We start from the raw sequence: 20656 nt of genomic DNA, 5'->3' as shown, positions 1-20656 counted from the left end.
CGTCGCCTCTCCCAGGCAGTCACTGTCACTAAGGGAGGGCGGGCAGATGCACTAGTGTGGGGTTGCCTTCCGAGGGGTCACGCGTGCCTCTCACACGCAACGTCTCGTGTTCTCTCTCCTTTCTCTCCCTGGCTTCAAGAGAGGTAGTGCCTACAGGGTATGCTGTATGGCCAAAGCAATCCAGCTGTGTCTGCCGTTTCCCATCAAAACCCTGTGCCAACTATAGACACGAAAAGCCAGAGCCAGCCCTTCTGCTGAACGTGGGGGCTCAGGCTTCAAGCCATAGGCTTGTTTCACAAACAAGTGGACTCGGTATCTGTAGAGCTGTGTACCACTCTTCTGTGATGGCAGACTCTACTGTGCTCTGGCTAGCCATCCAAAAGCCCCTGAAGGGAACCACTTCCCTCCTAAGCAACAGTACCTACCTTAAATCCATCCCTGCCGAATGCCTTGTGCTGCCTCAACCATCGCTGTGGCAGGGAGCCTCGGCCACCCAAGACCCCCCATATTCAGTAGCATATAGGCATGACTGTAGAGCAAAAGTCACCAAACTGGCCTTTCAGACTTCTAACTTTCTCTTCTTCCTTCCTTCCGCCTCCCACAGGGTCCACTCACATCCTCACTCCACAGAAACTGCTGGACACGCTGAAGAAACTGAATAAAACAGATGAAGAAAGCAGCAGTTAAAAAACAAAACAAAGCAAACGAAACAATGATGAAAATCAACTTCCCAGCTCATGGCTGCCCTCCCGTTAGCTGTCCCATTAAACGTTACTTTGCTGAACCATGGGTCCATCTCCCACCCCAAGCCAAGCTTTCTCTCCTGTTCTTGTGTTGAAAAACCTCCCCCTAGTCCCTCCCCGCCTTCACCCCTCATTTTAACCACAGGGAGGGAATAAAAAGTATGCATTGTGTTAAAAAGAAAAATATATTCTATATATAGCTATTAAAAAAACCCACCAAAACAAACTCATTTTCAAGTAACCCATTTACCCATTGCTAGAGAAAATTTTTTTTCCAAATGTTTTTTTTCCCCCCCTTCCTTCTGTATGGATGGATGGATGCGCCTGAATTATTTATGGCTATGTGATCTTGTACCTAACCCAGATGTAAACCTGAATGCGCCGTGTGGGAATTTGCTCAAGTTTGAAATTGGTAGAGTTCTTCTTTTGTTGCTGCTGTCAGTGTTTTTCCTTGGTTTTCCTTTGGGGCGGGGAGGGGGAGGTTCTTGACTGTGTAGTTTTTTGTGTTCGTGGAGGAATATGTTAAATTGAGGGTCACCCATGAGTCCTGTCCTCGGCTCCTCTGGGGCTTACCCTCTGGACAGATGTTGAGGTGGGCACACATCTGGGCAAATCAATCGTGTGAGTGCTGAAGAGTTGGCCTCTGGCTTTGAATGTCTAGATGGGGCTTCTGGGAGCAGCCAATCAGGACTTTATCCGCTGGAATGTTGCGTTAGATTTGCAATAACCAATCAGCTCATTGGCTTATCTGGTCTGGTGTCCTGACTGACAGTGACCAATAGCTGATGCTAATCAAAGGAAGGCGAAAAAACCTCATGGTGCATTTGACTAATGTGCCGGAGGAGGGAAAGGGCAAGGAAGAATATCTTAGCTTCTTTCAGGGATTGTGCTGCTGTGAACAGGCATTAGTTTTTAATGAAAAATATGATCCTAGACATAATTCACAGAGAGAAAGGAGGCACATTTAAAAGTGGGGCCCCTTAGCATAATAACTGCCACAGAAAAGGCCAGAACTGTCCAGGCTTGCTGGTGCCTCAGTTTCCTTGCAATGGAGGGCTGCAAGCTCCATGCCCTTTCTACCAACACTTTAACCCCTTTCCTTTCTGACTTCAGTTTGGCGTATTCCTTAAAGACAATTAAAACACTGGATATTTTGTTTTGAAATGTGTGGGGTCAAAAAGTCTCTCTTTGCTTGCAAAAAATAAATGAATAAAGAAACAAACCAAGGCCATTTATATCTCAGTATTGAACGTACTTTAAAAAAAAAAAAAGAATAATAATAAAAAAAGGCCGTTGTCTTGGTTTCGTCTTGAGGTCCCCTCTGCAGTCCTGCACTGACCCACGTAGCACGCCTCTGCCATTTGTTTTTGCTGTTGTCGTCCAGTAGTGAAATGTTGATGACTGTGGAAGTCGCCAAAACTCCCTCTGGCCCTCCTAAGTCTCTCCAGCCTGTCCCTCTCTCACAGCGGACTGTGTGTATATTAATTAATGTGTCTTGTGATGTTCTTACAAGCTTGGTGTATAGTGGTTTAACAAGACCTTTTTATTTTTAAATTCTTCCTCCTTTCTTTCTAGCCCTGCCTCCTGCGTTAGATGCACTGCAATATTTTTGGGTCTTTTTTTGAAGGCATTGAACCCATCCCTACCTCCCATTAAGCCTTCTCTCCCTTGGCTCATTGATGTTTAGGTTTCTTCTTCTCATCTCCCCTTTGTTCCTTGCCCATAAAGTTAAATATATATTTTTAGGGCAAAGGCTGTATACATTTGCACTGATATTTATTGGTTCCCCTCCTGTTCCTTTTGAGTTTCTTTTTTTCTCTTAATTAGCAATGCAAATGCTTCAGGATCTTATATGTTGGACATATTTTCTTTTTTCTGTTACAGTTATTTATATAAAAATAATTTATCAAAATGGAAAATTAAAAAAAAAACTAGTCTGTCTTGGAACTCGTTTACCTTGAAATTATTGGAATCTAAATGTTTGAAAGTGTTGAAGCACAAACATGTATCATCTCTGTATATCTGTTCTTATGTACTAAAGCACTTGAGTCAATAAATAAATGCGCTCCCATACATGGTGCAAAAGGCTGTCTAGGATGTTGTGCGTTTTGACTGGCTGGGAAGGAAAGGGGGCTTGGAGAGATCATCACAATCAATGATAGGGCTGATTACAATGGGATGAAGGAGAATTGCAAACTTCTGATAATTTTTCCCTTTGTTGGACTGACAGTTCATTTTCTCAGTTTCCATCCATAAGCTGCTGGCCAAAAAAGGGGGTCAAATAATTCATGAATGTCTTCAATCCATTCCCCTCTTCTGACCCCCCTTCATTTTTCTGGAAACTTTTCAAGGAGATAAAAGATTATACACATTTCAAGCAATTCTAGCTGAGTTTTCTGGCTAGAAGCACAGGTGGGCTTCAGGGAGGTGAGAGTACCGGCCCATCAGGGCTGGCACAGAACCCCCTTGTAATGCATTGGTAATAACACCCAGTTTGTGGGCCATGCCTCCTGCAGGAGCACTTTACTGGTCTACAAGAACATATATGCTCTGAAGTGCCGCCCATGTAGACACAGCTATACCAACAGGGTTTAGCACTGGTACAAAAAACCCCCATCCTCACAAATACATTGCCTGATGCTGTTACTGTAGCAGGATCAGCAGAGCCTTCCCTAAATGCAGAATCCAGACCAATATTTGGAGAGACTCCATGTGATGTTGCTATGACTGGGTTTGTCATTCTGGACCTGACCTGGACCACCACAGGCTATGGTAGCTTTGCTCCTGACTCCAGTGGACATGGTTCTGTGGTCTCTGCTATGAGGTCCTCTTATTTCCCTAGCCACAGAGAGACAGTGAGTGCAAAGCTGATTTCCTTACCTTAATTCCCTTAGGAAATCAAAGCTGATTTCCTGCCTCTCTGTTGTTACACATTAGCTGCTTTGTTACTGTTGGGTAGCTGCCTACACTGGTTTGTTTTCATTTATATAACAAAAATTAGAAAGTTTGCAAAGCAGCATACTGATATTTATGATGAGATGCCAAGGGTGGAAAAGCAGAGGCCATATAGATGTGACTGTGTCTACTTAGCCATCCCAGACCCTATGCAGGATGCCAGTTAGATGGAGGAGATCCTACCTGAACGGCACAAACTCGCAAGCCTTGACAGCATTTCTTCATCCACACGCCACGAGGGGGCACCCCACACCACCTTCCTGCACCGTGAGTATATGCCATTTCAACCTTACTACTGCTGGCGGGAAAGATGGCATAAACAAAAGAGCCAGATTTAAAAGAGAAGTATGTGGCAGTTCTCTATTCCTCTCCCTTGTTTTCCATACCAGTCCTCCTTTTGCAGAGAGACAAACAATGCCAGTTGGCTTGCTAGCTTAGGATCACAAACAAGACCAAAAGGGACTTGCTTAAGTTGTCTGATACAAGCTCTGGAAATCCTGCTGCCGGTACAATAAGGATGAAGAGTTTTGGCCACCTGATTGCAAACGAGGCACCTGTACCCATTAGACAAAGTTGTGGGAGCAGCCGTGACCCCCCTTAAGCAGAGGAGACTATTTGATGTGGTGGGATTAGAAGAGCCAAGTGAAGGTCTCAGCCCATCTGCCCCATCCGTCCTGAGATGGAGCGTTGCCACAGCTCTTGGCTCCTACTATACACCATGCTGACTGTTGCGTATCTGCAGGCTCCTAGCAACTGCAGACTCCACGTGGCCTAATATTTTCTCCCCTTTTCCTTGTTTTAATGGGCTTAGATGAATACACCACGTTTCATTTTGGAAGGGTATTGAGCTGGAGGGTTGGACATATGGAAACACCTGAAGCAGTTCTTTTTATCCCTGAAATGCCCAAGAACCCGTGTACCACAGGTTTGTCTAGCCTTGCACTTTCTGTTTAAGAGATGCCAGCCTCGCAAGGTTGCCTAGACTCCAAACACAGTCACCAGGTGAAAAGTGAAGCCTTTGGGGCTTTTGGTGTGGAAAGCAAAACTGAAGCTACAACTTGGGAGAAAGGCTGTGTGGCTTAACGGGACACTAGTCAGGTAGTGGTCTTTGTTTCAAAGTGCCTAACAAGATCTTGAGAAGTACCTTGGTATCAACATAGTAATACCTAGAAGACCCTGAAAGTCAGGATGTGCCTCTGACCTGTTGTGTGATCCTGAACAAGTGATTTTCCCTTTCTCACCCACTCATGATCTGATTCTTTGGAGGAGGGGCTGCTTCTTACTATGTATATGTACAGCACCTAGCCACATTCAGTCTTCATTTTAGTTGGGATCTTCAGGCCCTACCCAAACACAAATACTGATTAGGCTGGATGGTGATGTTTCCTGAAACACGAGAGACTTGCTTTTACAAAACAAACAAAACAATTTATTTCATTAAAAAATAGGCAATCATTTCATTACAAAATACTGTCCAAATGACTCTCCTAGATTATTACAAAATGAGAGATGCAGAAAACGTAATCTTCTGCTAGATTATTACAAAATGAGAGATGCAGAAAACGTAATTTCTGGTTATTGCATTTCAATAGAATTAAGTATCCACACACGTGCACACACTAATTTCTTGCACTCTCCCAGTGAGGCTGAGTTAATCACAGTTTCCTGGTTTCAATAGCTCAAGCTGCTCTTGGCCATAGTACAGCTTGCTTTGCAATAAGAAAACAAGCACATGTGCAAAATTTAAAGCTGCTCTAAGCGGGTGCAACTCCTGCAGAGTTGATGATGTTGCACCCTTAAATACTGGGCCCGAATTTGGCCCACCCAATGGAAGCTGCTTCTAGCAAAGTCTTAACTCACACAGATCAACTTTGCTCTGAGCAGGCCTTTCCCATTAAACAGGAACTGCTGTTTGCTAAAGCAGATGTACTGAAAGGGGCCTCTCTCTCCCTCCCTGACAACATACCGGTTTGTTGTCAGTGGGTTCCAGTGACGATGGACGGAGCTATGCAAGCATGCACACGCATGCACACCCTTATAAGAGGTTAATCTTAAGAGATGATGTCAAAGTATCCCTAACTCAAGGGAGGTCTGCTCTTTATCTTGATTTGAAGACCATCTCTATTAAGCAACCCTGTTTTTTCAATGTTTTTTGAAACAGGCTTCACTGTTGATGATGTGATGGATCAACCATACTTCCTCTTACCCCGTGATTCAGTCTGTGGTGGGACAACTTCTTCAGAGTCCCCACAAGTTCCCTAAAACGAGCAGGACCTCCTGATTTGCCTTCTGCGTTAAAAACAGTCACCACTGGGTTTATTAAATATTAAAAAACAATGTTTTAAACTGGACAGTCGGGGTAAGACCTATGTATAAAGAAAGTCACACAGATTGGGTCACTTTCAGGTGCCCCTTTCCTCAAGATACCATTGGGCATCCTGATAGGCATCCAAAAATCACCATTTGCTTTGAAAATCTTGTCTGCATACAAACCTGCATTGGTTTCACTCAGGATGCGATTTTAAACCCATGCAACAACACTAACACAGGTATGCATATGTATGTAAGAGAGAGAGAGAGAGAGCATTCTTAATTGGTATAAAGCTGGCTGAGAGCAGATTAGCTCATGTTCATTATATCTTGATATCAGACAGATTTAAATCACTATAAAGTGTCCACATGAGGGTTTAGTTGAACTGGTGTTCAATCACATCAGTGCAACGTCTATGTGTAGACCAGCATGACTAGCTGACTCTCTTGCAAATCTTCCAACGCCAGTTTATTGTATGCTGGTTTCATTTTTGGCTCACGAATTCAGGACAATTTTCAAAGACGATTCTACATCTCACTTCCTCTCTGAATGGGAAACCAGAGTCCAAGTTGTACTTGCAGCCTCCATTCTCTCCTGGATTCTCCTAGGGCTTATGTGGCACATGGGGCTGTCCAGCTCAAGTGTTTAAAGTAATGGCCAGATGCTCTCTGAGCTGCTGCTTTAGAAGCAACAGTTAAGTACCATGTTCAGTGGTTGAGTGTGAGTGACCTTTTCACAAAACGCCTGCCGCTGCTGCAATAAGGAAAGGATCTTGCTAGAATGGAAGCTTTCAGAGTTCAGTCTGGGAACCGGATCCATTTTAAACAGCATAAAGCACTTCACAGTGCTGGGCAGGGAGCAATCCTGGGATGTAGCTTCACGCAGAGAATCCCACCTCCTTTGATCCATGCTAACCTACCCTCTGGCAAGAGGAACGCAGCCTCAACAGTGCCTGACCCCTTCTGCAAAGCCCCATCAGCTCCGTAAGCTGCTGGGTTATGCTGATACTGCACAACCTCAGAAACAAAGGCGCTTGCCCCAGCTCCCCGGGGTGGCTGTGTGACTTTCTGACTACTCATCTAACAAGCCCCAGCATATACGCTGTATTGGCACAGACAAACACCATTATAAGTTAGAGAGGAGTTTGCTTAATGCACCTTCTGATGCATTTAAACACATGCACATTCGGATCAGTTTAACAAACAAAACAATAAATTATATATAAAATGTCAAGTGCCCTAAGGACTATTTTGAGAAACATATAAACACACATACACATCCAAGGCCAGAGAAAGAAAGCAAGTTGACCTCACCAGCTACCAAATGAGAAATACTGACAATATCAACATACCGAGTGGAGTATCTTTAAAGGAATCAATTCAGCTTGATAAAAGTCAAGCCTTAAAACTAACTGGACAGGAAAGCACATGTGATTTTACAAGGAGGAAACATTCAACTTGGCCTCTGATTTATAGGAGGGTTAATTATTAAAAGACAGAATGGGAATTTAAAAACCTAGGTCACAATCCTGAAAATGAGACCTGGGTAGATATATAGCTTAGACTCCTATATCTCTATAAAAGCACTCTGACTGTAGTATAAGTGGTTAAAAATTCTTGTTTGAAACTTTTTTTTTAAGTGCTTTTCTTAAAAAATGATTGGCTGTTAAGTTTTTCTTAAAATGTTGACTTCTTAAAAATAGCTTTTGGTTCTCAGTGATTTTTCAGTTGTTTAGTAATTAATCACCTTTCTCTCTCTTTTCTCCCCTTGCCTTTTTCAAAATGCAAAAATAAAGGAGGGGGATTATTAAAAACTGGAGGGGAAAAAAGATTTTGGGTTCCTTCACCTGCCAATGGGCTTGAAAAAAAATAAGGTTTTCACCAAAAATATAAAAAAAGTGATTTTTTTCCTAGTACCTCTTCATGGTTGTTTTTGACCGCTTCAATAAATAGGGCTCCGTGCCCATACCTTTTGAGTGCAAGATTGGTTACCTTTGTCACTCTGAAATGTTTGTGAAAGTAAAAACCAAATGCCAATGAAAACCATGTTAAAACACACAAAACATCCATGGAGCATTATAAACTGCCCAAGCCACTGGCTGAGCACACTGGACTTCCGCTGAGTTCAAGAAGGCAGAACGATGGTGACCTTCCAGAGTCAGGCATCGGGAACAGAAAATGCAACCGACCCGCCACGTTTCCTCCTCCCCTCCAAAACACCAGGTGAGAGTGAAAGCATTTTAAAAACTGCTACAAATTATTTTGATTGCATGCTCATTCATTTAAGCCTCTTTCCGCTACCTGATCCTTTCCCAGCGGTGCGCTGCACATCCTAAGGCACTCAAACAGTTAACGGGCATGCAACTGCATCTTTGGAAAGTGTTAAACAAGGCTGGATTAACCCCCGGTCTAATGAGGATGGTGCCTAGGGGGTTAGACTGACAGGAGCGTCCTACATTTTTTCCCTTCATCGCACAAGTTGTAAATTGCACTGGGGGCTATGGGAGGGGAGGGGGGGAGTGGCGGGGGAACGGTCTGGATATTTGGGTGGGAAAGGGGAGAGGGGACAAAGAGGAGAAACAAACCATGATACCGAATCCCCAGCTAGGCTGAGTTCTGGATAACAAAGCTCTTTCAGTTTTCACCTCACCTCCATTCCAACCTTTAATATAAAAAATATTAATGGATATATATATGTGGACCTCTAAGACATCACAAGCACTTTCCAAGGTAAAATTTGCTGCAAACAGGCCTTCAGCCCTTATTGCAATGGGGCCTGCACAAAATAACACCTGCTCTAGGAAAAGCTCAGCTTGTAAACAGGGTTTGGACCACCTGGGCTGCTCTCAGCAGCCCTGTCACATGCTGTATATTGGGATATCTTCACGTGGAAGTGGGCAGATTGAGCAACATGATGGGTTAAGGCCTAGGTGGGAAGGATGCAGGGGCTCATGGGTGGGATCTCACAGTGCAATGAGAAAGTCATGGTCTAATACCAGTATCGAAGCTGGGCAATGAGGAGAAGCCCCCTTCTTAAGGAGGGTAGGTGGTAAAATGTTACAGAAAATAGGGGGATCTCTCGAGACAAAACCGGGGAGTTCTAAAGTGCAGGTCTTAGCCCCTTGGGAAGCTGGGAAGGCTCCTAGTTTAGTACCCAAGGAGTGTCACCACTTGCCTTCATCTCAAATAATCCTTCAAAAAAAATCCACAGAAACTAAAAGTTACTGACCAAGTACAGAGGACCTGGACTGAACCCTAGCTGCCCCTTCAGTGCAATGGGCACCCCCTCTGCCACCCTGGAGCCTCCTGCAGCCCAGAGCGATCAGAAGGTTGGTAATTAAGGCAACTGTAATATGGGAGAATGGTTTCAGAGATGGGAAGAGATGACTGTGTAGACAGGGCTTCAGACACAGCTCCTGGCGATCCAGCAAGGAGGCTCCAAGCACGGGGTCCTCAGGAAGTGAAGTGGAGGGCCCTCCCCCGACACACCCAATGCCATAACGGGGCATTGGAAGCTGAAGAAGAGGCATGTTATTCTTTGGCAAATCAGTTCCCAAGACAGTTCTCGGGGGCTCATCTCCAGATGTTTTACCAGGCCTGGTCTGCTGTCTCAGGCTGCTTCCTCCACGTGCCAAGGAAGCCAACTCCCAGGTCCCGTCAGAAAAGGCAGGATCCCCTCAGGCCCTTGGCCTTGCTCAGTTCAGAGGTCAGTGACCTGCTCATCTGCTTGGTGGTGAGCTTCACACTCTTGGCAGCCTCCACAGCTTTGTTCAAAGACCAGTTGAGGTCCTCAAGGTCGTCAAGATCAAGTGTCAAGGAGCGGTGGTGCCTATGGGCCTGCTGCCAGTCGGTCCAGGGCTTCAGCTCTGGCACCCTGTACCCACTGGGGTAATGGAGAGGAAGGCCAGCCGGGGTGGGGACTGAGGTAGATGCTGCTGGAGAACAGTAGCTGGAAAAAGCAAAGACAAAACATGGTGTTTCCAGGCTGGCACATTGTAGAGATGTGTATTTTCTTATGCATCAGCCTGGGCAGCACGTCCTGATGTTTCAGCCACTCTGACCTATTCCTAGTAACTCTATCCCTGTACAGGGCATGGGAGGTTTGGCAAAGCTGCTGGCAGGCACCTGCCAGACTGAATCCCTGGTGCTGCGTGCCTGTGCGCTAACACTGAGACACACATTCATGACCATGGGACTCTCACAGCCTCTTCCGCCAAAGGAAGGGCAAAATCTCCATTCATTACTAAGGCACCAGAAGCTGGGGAAGAAAGTTAGTCTTGTGGTTAAGGCAGTGGACTAGGATTCAGATTCAACACCTGCCTTTGACCCAGGCTCCCTGTGTGACTTTGGGGAAGTTGCTGCGTTTCTCACTTTCTGTTTATATCTTTTCTCCCTTTCTCTTCTGGGTCCTGTCTATGTAGACTTTTGCTTCTTGAAGCTGGGGCTCTTTTGTCCATGCATCTGTACAGTGCCTGACACACTGAGACCCTGACCTCCATGGGGTCTTCTAGATGCTATAGGAGTACAAATAATTAGAATGTTCCTTTTGTTGCTTTGCAGGAGATATCTGCATGCTTCCTCACACACATATCAGCGTCTATCCAGTGCGGACAATGTTTTATGCCCACACACAGATCCATGACCTACAGCTGCCAGCTGTCACGTGGCCTCCTGGCAGAAGGCAGCCCATATTCTGGCCACAGTGCAAGGTGTTTTGTGAGCTGACCTCATGCAATGCTTATGCAGGAAGGGCCCTCACTCTTATGGATTGGAGGCACAAGGACACGTCTATGTAAAGTCCTGCCAAGGACAGGAAGTTTGGGTTCTCATTCTATCTGAGGGACATATACCACCACTATTACTATAGCAAACATGTGCCACAATTTTTTAATGCATTACAACATCCCTTGAGAAACAGGAACACTGGTCTTACAGAGGGGGAGTTAAGCACAAGGAGACAGTGACTCCCCCAAGGTGAGGACACCAAACAGGGAGCTCAAACCATTCTCCCATGCTCAAGCTGGTACCGTAACCACTGGGCCAACCCTCCTGATAGTGGCTTCTAGGTTGCCTCCCACAGTTACAGAAGGAAAAGCTTTATAGCCCCTCCCCAAAGCGATGCCAGGAAAAGAGAAGGGGCAGCTCTTACACAAGGGGTGGCGCACAGTGCACCAGAGGAACTGCTGGAACGTAGTTGATGGCTGTGGCAGAAGGTGGGGTCGGCAGGTACCAAAGTCCAGGCGGCTGCAGCTGCTGCTGCCAATTCTCGGCTTTGCGACTGGGGCCAGAGTGCTGGGAAGAAGCACTCTTTGTGCCATGGTCTGCTACTGTGAAGAAGAATGAGACCAGGTAAGAGCCACCCTGTGATTTCTGCCATATGGGGAGGAAGCCAAAGGGACTGTTTCTGGTGCTACTCCACTGCTGTCAGGGGCTCTCACAGCAGAGCTGATTGTAGCCCAAGGACAGAGGAAGAGGATGTCACCTGCCTATGTGAACATGTTGATATAATCTCTCTGTGGTGAATCAGGCCTGCGTGCACTGGGCTGGAGACCCTGTACTGAGGCCTGCAAGTGTAGTTGGTATAAGTTAACTCAGACCATGATCCAGCGCTTGGGGGAAAGCCACTAAGTTCTGCCACTCAGGGGAAGGTATATAGCTGGGGCTCCCCCACTACTACTTACAACCACTCCTGCTGAGAGAGGTGAGATAGGGGTAGCTGGGAAGTTCTCAGAGTCAGCAGTCCTACATCTTTCCTGTCCATGACTCCTGCTGGCAGGAGCTTGGACTCAACGGGCCGTGAAGCCAGGACTCCAGTAACATTCCCTACAGCGATGACTGCTGGGGACAGCATAGGTATGAACTGTTTCTCAGTGTGGCTTTGGCCACTTTGTCTCTCTCCTATGGGAGCTACTTACCAGGGGACTCCCAGGCATGGCTACTCTTTAGTAAACAGGGACCTCGAATGGATCACACTAGTTACTCACCATTCACTGCTTTGCCCCTAGTTTTAGAAGTTGGAGTGCTTCTGGTCCCACTGCAGGGTGGACAGTGCATCTTCTTTGGAGTGCTATGCTGATTGGATCTCAAGATGTCCCCTGCTGATGCAGTGCCTATGCACAGAGAACAAGGTGCTGGTAAAACAACCCTGCCAAGATCTGCAGCGCGCAGGGCGGCAGGAATATGCTGGACTCATTGGGCCCTTTAAAAGTAGTAACTTTGTTCTTAAACTAGATTGGGTGGCTCACAGAGAGCAAAAGCTGATTGCAAGGCACTGCGGCCAGTGATATGCAAATTACAAGATGCATATTTAGAGTTCAGCTGGGAGTTACTGGACACAATACAGGTAAACCTCCCCTACTCCCTCCTTTCCCCCTCTGCTCCTTAGAAACACCCTGGGAAGGTAAGTATTCAAGCCATGTAAGGTGGTATGTGATTTTGACTGGAAAAAACAGGTGCGAGTTAATCTTTGGCCAAGTTGAATGGCTTGATACAGGTTCCTACTTGCCCAGCAAGCTGGACATTTTTTGTGTAATGTCTCTTGCTAGCACAAAGAAAGGAGAGGCACGCAGCAGGCTGTAACACAGGGCTTGCTCGTGATAACAAGTGCAAACAATGGCTTTAGCACCACAGGACGGCTTCAAGATTGCACCCAAAAGTCAATCCCACCCCCACAAAGGTTGCAGCTGCTTTCAAAACATCCCGTGTCCTCTAGTCTATATTATGTAGTAAACTATAATAATGAATGACTGCCAAAGATGCACATGCACCACAGGAGAGAACACGAAATGCAGGCAATATGAATTCCCAGTGTCAGAAAAGAAGGTACCACATGCGTTTTTGCAATAGGAATAAAGTCCCAATAGTACTCAGGCTCTAACCTACTTCTATAAACCCTGGATGAGGTCCCACTGTTGAGTAGCTACTGACTAACCTTGTTACTGCACAGATGGAGCCTGTTTCTACTCTGGCCAGGATGGAGTATACTGGAGGCACCTCCAACCCCCAGATGAGCTGCATGAGCACTGACCTTGCCAGTCACTCTACTCAGAAAGGGTATGCATTTCAGTGAGGAGTGGTCTCTCACTCTCTGTCTCTAATCAGTGTGTTTGCAGGCTTAGTTATTCAATTATTTCATGTCTTAGGTAATTAATAACAACTTCATTAGCTGGTATTTGTGAAGTCCTTGGAGGTCTCATAGAAAAGCAGATTTTGCATGTTGCTAGCCTTTTGTTTCACAAGCTCCAAGCACTAAGCAAAGATCTGGGACAGGCCATTTCAGGGGCAGAGACTGAGGATGAGCACACGGTGTATTTACCAGATTGTGTCCTGGGGCTGTCGCAATGGATGCAAGACGGCGAGCCAGTGTCTTCCTTCGGTTCTAGGGATACGGGAGTCGATAAGTGGTACTTTGTCCCTGCAAAACCCAACAAAAGCTTTCTCAGTGCTCCTCACAGAGTGTGTGGCTTGGGGTGGGGTAATGAAAAGAAAGGGAAGGGTCAGGTTGCATGCTGTAGTTCAAGACTGAGCTACGGGGTTCAGACCAGCAGGGAGAGGAATGGGTAAGTCTTTTGTTGGGGAAGTACAATGTCAAGTGTCCCAGCTGGGCATAGGAAGGGAAAGCCACTTAGGACAGCAGCCGGATCTGGGTAGTTACCAGAAAGGCCACACCAAGACCTCATTGGACTTGTTGTGTGCTTACCTGTGTAACGGCCTTTGAACGTTGCTGCATTTGGGATCTTCTTGGAGGAAAACACTGCCCTGGCTCTCCCATCCAGAGGTCTTGGTGGGGAGTAGTCTGATTCTGAAGCTGCACCATGTGGAGATGAGAGAGCGCTGGATTAGACAGCCAGAGCACTGTGTGTCCTATAGGTACTGTGGGATGCATACTCTGATTTTCTCAGCAAGCAACATTACACATGCTATTAGGGGACAGGATAGGGCTGACTGCCACCAATTCCAGTAATGCATGTAGGATCAAGAGAACAGGGCACAGGCATCAGAGTCAAATCCAGGACCAGGTTGGGTTGATGACAGCAGCTTTCTCATGGGTCAGGAGGACTGGATCGGGATGTGAGCCCATCTGCACAATTGGCAGAGAGTGCCCTGGTAGATGGGCTGCCTACACATGAGTGCTCACCACCCACCTGCATAGCAAGTGCTCATGCAAACATCCAGTTCTCCCTTTTAGGAAGGGTAAATTGAAGAGCAGTGGAAGGAAAATAAAAGTCCTGCTGCCCCAGTGCTTCTCAGAAGCACTGAGGGAAGCCAGGGTGACTGCAAAGGGGGCAGGCCCTGAAAGGTCTACTTACCGAGATCCAGCTCAGGCCCATCCCGCGGGAGTGATGCTGACCTTGCCCGCCTCGCTGGCTGGATCACTGGGGCTGGCTCCCCACATTCACCTGGGCTCCTCTCTGCGGGTTTTCTGGGAAAGGGACAGGCACAGAACGATCTTCCAGTACATGGCCCATCTGATTTGGGTGCATTTAACTGCACGCACAGTCACTTACCCGATGGTTGCTGGGCTGCTGGCTGAGGAACCATTCTCCAAAGGCTTCCTTTTGGTCTTTGCAGTGTGTGGAGATGCCTTTCCTGTTGGGTAGCCTTGGGGTCGATGCAAACTCTCCTCCAGCCTCTGCCGAAGCCGCAAAACCTCTTCCCGCAGAGCCCGGATGGCCTGGCTGAAGTGGGAAAGCAGAATAAAGAATCAGTTTCCCTAGAGCTCAAGAATAATGTTGGATTGAGAAGAAAAGGGGGCAAATCCCATGTTTTCCCCTATCTGAAGTCACAGAGACAGTCCCAGCTGCCTGTCACCCAGAGGTCAGCTGAGCTTCAGAGACAACAGCACTGCTCAACATGACTTAGCCACTCAAGAATCACAAGAAGCCACCGACTGAAGCTACTTTGAAGATGCATTGCACAAGGGAGACAGTGGTGCAGAGTCCATTTCCCTTCAGAGTCGCCTCGGTGATGGCAGGAGGCTCTCTGAGATGTAGGTTTTACACTCAGCCGTTCTGAATGGTTGCAAAGATTTCAACCATGAGGGCTGACGAGCTTTCTCTGAAGCTCTGGAGTTTATTTAGTGCTCTTCCTGTGCCTACAGGGAACCTGATATGTGAGTCTATAAATCCAAGCCTTATTCCTCTTAGTAAATGTGCAAGACAACCAAGAATGTTTAAACTGCTGCGTTATTCTGCTGGAGGGAAAACATGCATGCATTAACCCTGACAATGCTGGCATTTTCCAGGCTGGCAGACAAATGTAATCTTGGACTAGCATGTGACTATATTCTCAGGTCTTTAGAGGATTAAGTGCCTACCTTTTTTGAGTATCTCTCTGTTTACTGTCAAAGGAGTGAGAAGGGGCCCCTTGGTCCTTAAGGAATTGCAGCTGAACATTGAGTCTCAAAATGTCTTAGGCATTCAACTTTTCCCATCAGGGAAGTCTGGCCCCTTTATGGTATCTCAAACAGTGCACACAAAATCATTGGCCCCTTTTAATTGTTCTTGGCCTGGGCTGTTCCCTGTGAGTGGTGATGGGGGAACCTCAAAACAGCCAAAGGCTGTGGCTGAATGAACACTGAAAAGGCCGGGGGATTCTCCAACCCTTCACCAAACGCTCCGGCCTCTTGGTTCTGCAAAGCTGGGCATGACCTCTTTTAGAAACAAGACTCTGCTCCACATGGCACTACGGAGAGCTACACTTTCCCCTTCCTTTTCCAGTCCTGGGTGCATCCCAGAAGTCTGCAGCACAGGAGAATGGGATGCAAACAACAAAAACTCAGGAGGGCCAACTGCACTGGCTGTCACTCAAGCCCACTCAAATATCTTGAGTGAAAGGTTTACTGAAATCAGTGGCTACTTAGGGACATTCTTAGGGATCATCAGCTGCACATAACAACCCCATGCAGATTTCCCCTGCTGCTAAAACTACAAGGGCCTGCCAGCTGAGCTAAAGGAGAATCACTGTCACCATTACAGGATCTATGATGCACAGCTGAGCAGCATGAATTCCCCCCAGGCAAAGACAGCAAGGTACATACACTCTTCTGTTCATTATGGGACACAGACACCTGCTTGTGCCAGCTCATTTTTGGGGGGCGATTGTGTACTTGCCAATACACAGCTCACGCTGTTGCCTTTTAGCAAGGAAAATATATGACCTGAGGAAACCACACAGTAGGGGTCAGATATTTAGCTGGCGATGCTGGATTGCATCAGTGCAGCCAGGCTGATTTACATCAGTTGAGGATTCAGCCTCGTAGGTTTAAAATGACAAAGAAAAATGAAAACTATTCTGCAGAGCCCACAGAAACACTCTACAAGGCTTAAGCAACCTCAGAGGGCCTGAGCCCTCCCTCTCCCCAGGCTGAGTCTGGTTCCAATTGAGCTGCGCGATCAGACACAGACCGTGTGGCCCTTGCAGTACTAGCTCTTTCCCTCCATGCCCGTGTAGGCTGCAGGAGAGTTAACCATTTGTGTATGTGGCTGGTGTGAGGCAGCCGCTTGGTAAGCTGAGGGGCTAGTGAAGGATAGAGGTGGGCAGAACAGTTTGCTCAGAGTCTAGCTCCTTGGTTCTGTGCTGCTGGCCACATAAGACAAGTGCATCAAAATCAAGGCTTTTGGTCCTGGCAACCGCCAGAGCCAACAACTCTGCTGCCAAGAGCGCTGCATCCCGACCCTCTTTCCCCATGGGTCCATCACATCCTCACAGCAGCGAACATTCAGAGCCTGCTCGACTGGCATTGATTTAGCTGTGCCTTATAACTGAGAACCGTGTATGTGATGCTCCCGGATCCTGCTCCTTAAAGTTACTCCCACTCATAAGAGCTGCAATGCCAACTCTGTCCCTGATTTGCCCAGCAGGTCCTGATCTGGCCCTGGCCAAGTTCAAAGGCACAGCTTGAGTCACTGAAAAGCCTTCTGCCAAAAGGCCAGTACTTATCTACCCCCTTCAGTCAGGACTGTCCTCATATCCATCTGAAGTCACCAGCAAAATGAGCAGGTCTGAGCCTCGCCTGTGGGGCTGTCCATTTGCAGGATGAAGCCTGCACGCCTCTACATTGGGGCTGACTAATATGCATGTGAGGGAGAAAGCTGGAAACAGCACTGTGATTTCAATTCTCTCTGCTTCCTTCTTCCCTCTGCCTGGCACCACTGGCATCCTATTATTCGTGAGGCTGCCTAAGTCCTGCGGTGGATTTGAGACCTGTCCCCTCTGTAAGGCACAGGGGGTGGTTTCTGGATTTACCTCCTGGAAGAGATCTACTGCACTGGATGTGGCCAGGCCTTTTGGCACTTCCCGACTCAGAGAAGCAAGGAACCAGCCTTTCTCTAGCAGCGTGAGCTGAAAGCATTCCTCCATCCAAGGACAGGCCAGCACTAACCAGTCCTCAAGTCTCAAAGAGCTGGGTGACAAGTGGAGAAATGGGATCTCTGCCCGACTGGGGTCACTGGGAGAGGTCAAGTGCTTAGGCCTTGCCAAAGAGCAAAGAGAACAGCATGTCTTCTCCCCAGCCCCGGCACCGCCACTGCCACCGCTGCGTCCAAGAGGCAGCATCTTAGCAACGCTCCCAGAAATGTTTGCTGTTATTGTGCAAGGAGAGGGCGTAAAACAGGCAGGATGGCTCCACCTCAGGCCTCCTCTGCTCAGGTAAACAACCCCCCTTCTCCTTCACCCAGCGGGGCTGCCTGGCTCACTGCGAACTAATGACACCCAGGGGAAGAACCCAGCGCTTTCCTTCAAAGAAACTGCTGCCCCGGAGACTGCCTCTGGGACCGGCTTGGTGATGGCACAGCTGACACAGAGTCCAGGGTATGACTGTCTCTCCACATCATGATGGCTGTAGAGAGGGGAAACAGTGCCGGTGCTCAGTACAGGCAGTCCTCAGCTTACAACGCTTCGAGTTACGTTTATAAATTGACTCCCTGTTTCAACTTTACGACATCAGTTTTGACTTTACAACGCTTGATCCAATGCGATGCCACGCCAGCGGAGAAGTTCGCTGCGCCGCCCATCTCCCTGGAGAACATCTGTCCAAACTTCCTCCGACACTTTCTTTAAAAAAGCAGACAAGACTCCAGGAAAACCTGCAGACAAGACTCCTGAGAAGACTCCAGCCAAGAACCCTTCAAAAAGTCCAACCAAGAGCCTTTCAAAAAGTCCAGCAGTCACCTCCCAGAAGCCCTTCCAAATCGATATGATTGCTATTTACAATATAAATACATTACTGTAGCTATATCACTCATCTATAATTGACTGAGTACAAAATTCTGAGGTATCGGGCCTTGGTTCAGGAACCAATCCCCCATTTATAACACTGTTTCATATGAGAAAATTGGTTCTGAGTTACGCGGTTTTCAGGAACCAATTGTGTCCAAAGTCCGAGGACTGCCTGCACTGAGATACCACGTTCACTGGCCGGAAGTGGACATGGATCCTCTTGCAATGCTTAGCCTGCTCCAGGAGGGGTCACTTACTCTCGTTCCCTGCGTGAGTCCAGGAGGTCATGGTGAGCCCGGACCGGGGAAGGAGACAGGGTGGTGGAGCTGGGTGGACACCTTGTTTTGCTGGGCTGGTGATCGTAGGTGTTGGCCCTGCTTCGTCCCTCAGCTTCAGAGTCTGTGTGAGCTGGTGAAAGAAGACGACAGTGGACTACTTTCAATGACACTGGTTTTGGGGTGCCTCTTTGAAGGTGCATTTCCCTGGCGACAGAGCCATTTTCACCTATGGCCCAGGCAACTTCCCCCACGCTGCCCTGCTGGGGGGCCTCAGCTCCATCCTGGAGGGACCCCTCTGGGACAGCAGATGACTTCAAACTCCACGTGCCACTAGGGCCTGGGGCCTGCTTAGCACCAAAGACCAAGCGGTGCCGTCGCAGACATCAGCCCGTGAGTCCTCCCTCCCCATCCCCAAGCTTATTTGGCAGAGGCCGCCAAACAGCTTGAAAACCACCAGCCGAATACTGATGAGAGGTGGCCAAAATCTTCCCAACCCACTAACTTTTTTCCTCAGAACTGAAAACCTGAATGGCAAAGCCAAAGTTTGGCCCACCCTTTTCAGGTGAAATGGTAAAAATGCTGAAATGTTCACCTCTTTAGACACGTATTTTTAACTCAAAGCAGTTGTAAAACTGTTTTTATAGGAAAAAGGAGAGAATAAAAAAATCTATGGAGAGAAATCAAGCATTTCTATAAAAGTATTATTATTAACAATTATTGTTATTATTATTGCTGCCGTTATTAGTGCTGGTATCATTCAGATCAGCCTCAGTGTCAGCACCCACAAGTCACCCCTTCCCTTCTCACTGCGGAGAGGAAGGAGGCGAACTCTGTTCCCAGAGAGGTCGTGGATGTGCCTCCTTTTGTGGGTGGTCCAAACCCGAGGTGTCTTCTACTCACTACTGTCCACATCCGGTGCCATCTCGCTGGTGATACTGTCTGTCCACTGAGGAGGGGAGCTGGTCTGGGAGGGGCTGCCGTGGGGCAGGCTGTGTCTCGGAGCACTGCTCCTTGGTGGGACCTGCCTGAGGGGGGTATACATGCCCCGCAGCCCCTTTTCTGAGGATAACAGGCTGGTGTCTTTCTTCAGAGAAGCATGGAGGACAGCAGGGGGGGATGCAGAGGCAGATTTCTGCAACATGCCAGGCATCCTGGGAACAAGGCAAACAGACTGGCGTCACTGAAGGAGCCTCACCGAGATGCCAGGTTACCCATCCAGCCGCACATCTTTCCTGCCCCCTCGCCCCTCCACGGCTGCTACTCCATAACTTCCCCCATTCACCAATCAACCTCCTCTCTTCCTTGGTCTCTAATATTACATTCTTGGTCTTCTCACCACTTATTCAGCACTCATCCCTTGCTTTCCCATATGTCCTATGTACTCAGGATCCCCATCCCCACTTTGATCACCTGCTTTTGCCTCTTTTCCCTCATCCCCACTCACTGAACACCAATCCCCCCTCAGCCCCATATTCTCAAGCTCCTTTCCCTCCACGTGTGCTATCTCATCCTGCATTCCTTCAGCCCTGGGCCCTTCATCTCAGCATCCAAAGCCAGAAGGTAAAGGGAGATGAGATGAGAGCAGGTTAAAGAAGTGGACAGGGAAGAAAGAGAGACAAGAATCCATACCCAGTGTGAGAGGGGTGATGCTCTGGGGTGCGTGTCAGTGGGGACACCCTGCTTGCCTCTGACCCCACAAATCCACTGTCCGTTTCTGGTGATACAATGCGTTGATCCTACAAAAGAAGAGGCACAGTATAACTAGATCCAATCCAGATCAATGCAATGGATGATAATCAGAAGCCAGGGATGGCAGTCCAGCTGCTCAGGCAGAAGACAATAAGCAAGATCCTATTCTAAGTATTAGGTGTCTACGTGGACTTCTGTCTCAGAGGTGTCTCTAAAAACCTGCTAGCACCAAAGGCAGACAGGGTTTCCTCCTCCTCCTCCCTGCTGCTCTTCATGACTTCATCTTAAGGTTAAGATGGTGGCACGTTACAAGGGCTGGCTCACCAATGTTTCTCTAGGAAGCCGAGCAGGTTGGCATAGGATCATACTTAGGTACCTAGGTCCACTTTGACACCTAACAAGTAGAATAGGATCTGACCTGAGGTCTTCAGGGACTCAGATTCAAGCCTCTCCTCTGCTACA

General features: G+C 47.7%; 2 protein-coding genes across 11 annotated transcripts in view; one reads left to right on the top strand and one right to left on the bottom strand.

Moving 5' to 3' along the window:
* The window catches only part of STXBP1 (syntaxin binding protein 1), a 69936-nt gene extending 67110 nt beyond the window's left edge, over positions 1 to 2826 (top strand). For all 4 annotated transcript variants that reach the window (XM_090021299.1, XM_090021297.1, XM_090021298.1 and 1 more), the window contains one exon: positions 605 to 2826. In XM_090021299.1, the coding sequence (XP_089877425.1) occupies positions 605 to 687 (83 nt within the window). In that variant the 3' untranslated portion in view covers positions 688 to 2826. The remainder of the gene's footprint in view (positions 1 to 604) is intronic.
* A 4325-nt stretch (positions 2827 to 7151) lies between these two features.
* The window catches only part of AKNA (AT-hook transcription factor), a 55449-nt gene continuing 41944 nt past the window's right edge, over positions 7152 to 20656 (bottom strand). For 6 of the 7 annotated variants that reach the window (XM_090021912.1, XM_090021913.1, XM_090021915.1 and 3 more), the window contains 10 exons: positions 20135 to 20241; positions 19406 to 19656; positions 18485 to 18635; positions 14516 to 14686; positions 14318 to 14430; positions 13708 to 13815; positions 13324 to 13422; positions 11993 to 12118; positions 11158 to 11335; positions 7152 to 9957 (listed from right to left, as the gene is read on the bottom strand). In XM_090021912.1, coding sequence (XP_089878038.1) covers positions 9666 to 9957; positions 11158 to 11335; positions 11993 to 12118; positions 13324 to 13422; positions 13708 to 13815; positions 14318 to 14430; positions 14516 to 14686; positions 18485 to 18635; positions 19406 to 19656; positions 20135 to 20241 — 1596 coding nt within the window. In that variant the 3' untranslated portion in view covers positions 7152 to 9665. The remainder of the gene's footprint in view (positions 9958 to 11157; positions 11336 to 11992; positions 12119 to 13323; positions 13423 to 13707; positions 13816 to 14317; positions 14431 to 14515; positions 14687 to 18484; positions 18636 to 19405; positions 19657 to 20134; positions 20242 to 20656) is intronic. The other variant, XM_090021916.1, reaches the window with a different exon arrangement.

Source organism: Crocodylus siamensis, chromosome 11 (genome assembly GCF_052110815.1).
Source record: "Crocodylus siamensis isolate JL-2025a chromosome 11, ASM5211081v1, whole genome shotgun sequence".
Taxonomy (NCBI): Eukaryota; Metazoa; Chordata; order Crocodylia; family Crocodylidae; genus Crocodylus; species Crocodylus siamensis.
The sequence above is the reverse complement of the archived record's forward strand: the minus strand, read 5'-3'. Positions and strand labels throughout refer to the sequence as shown.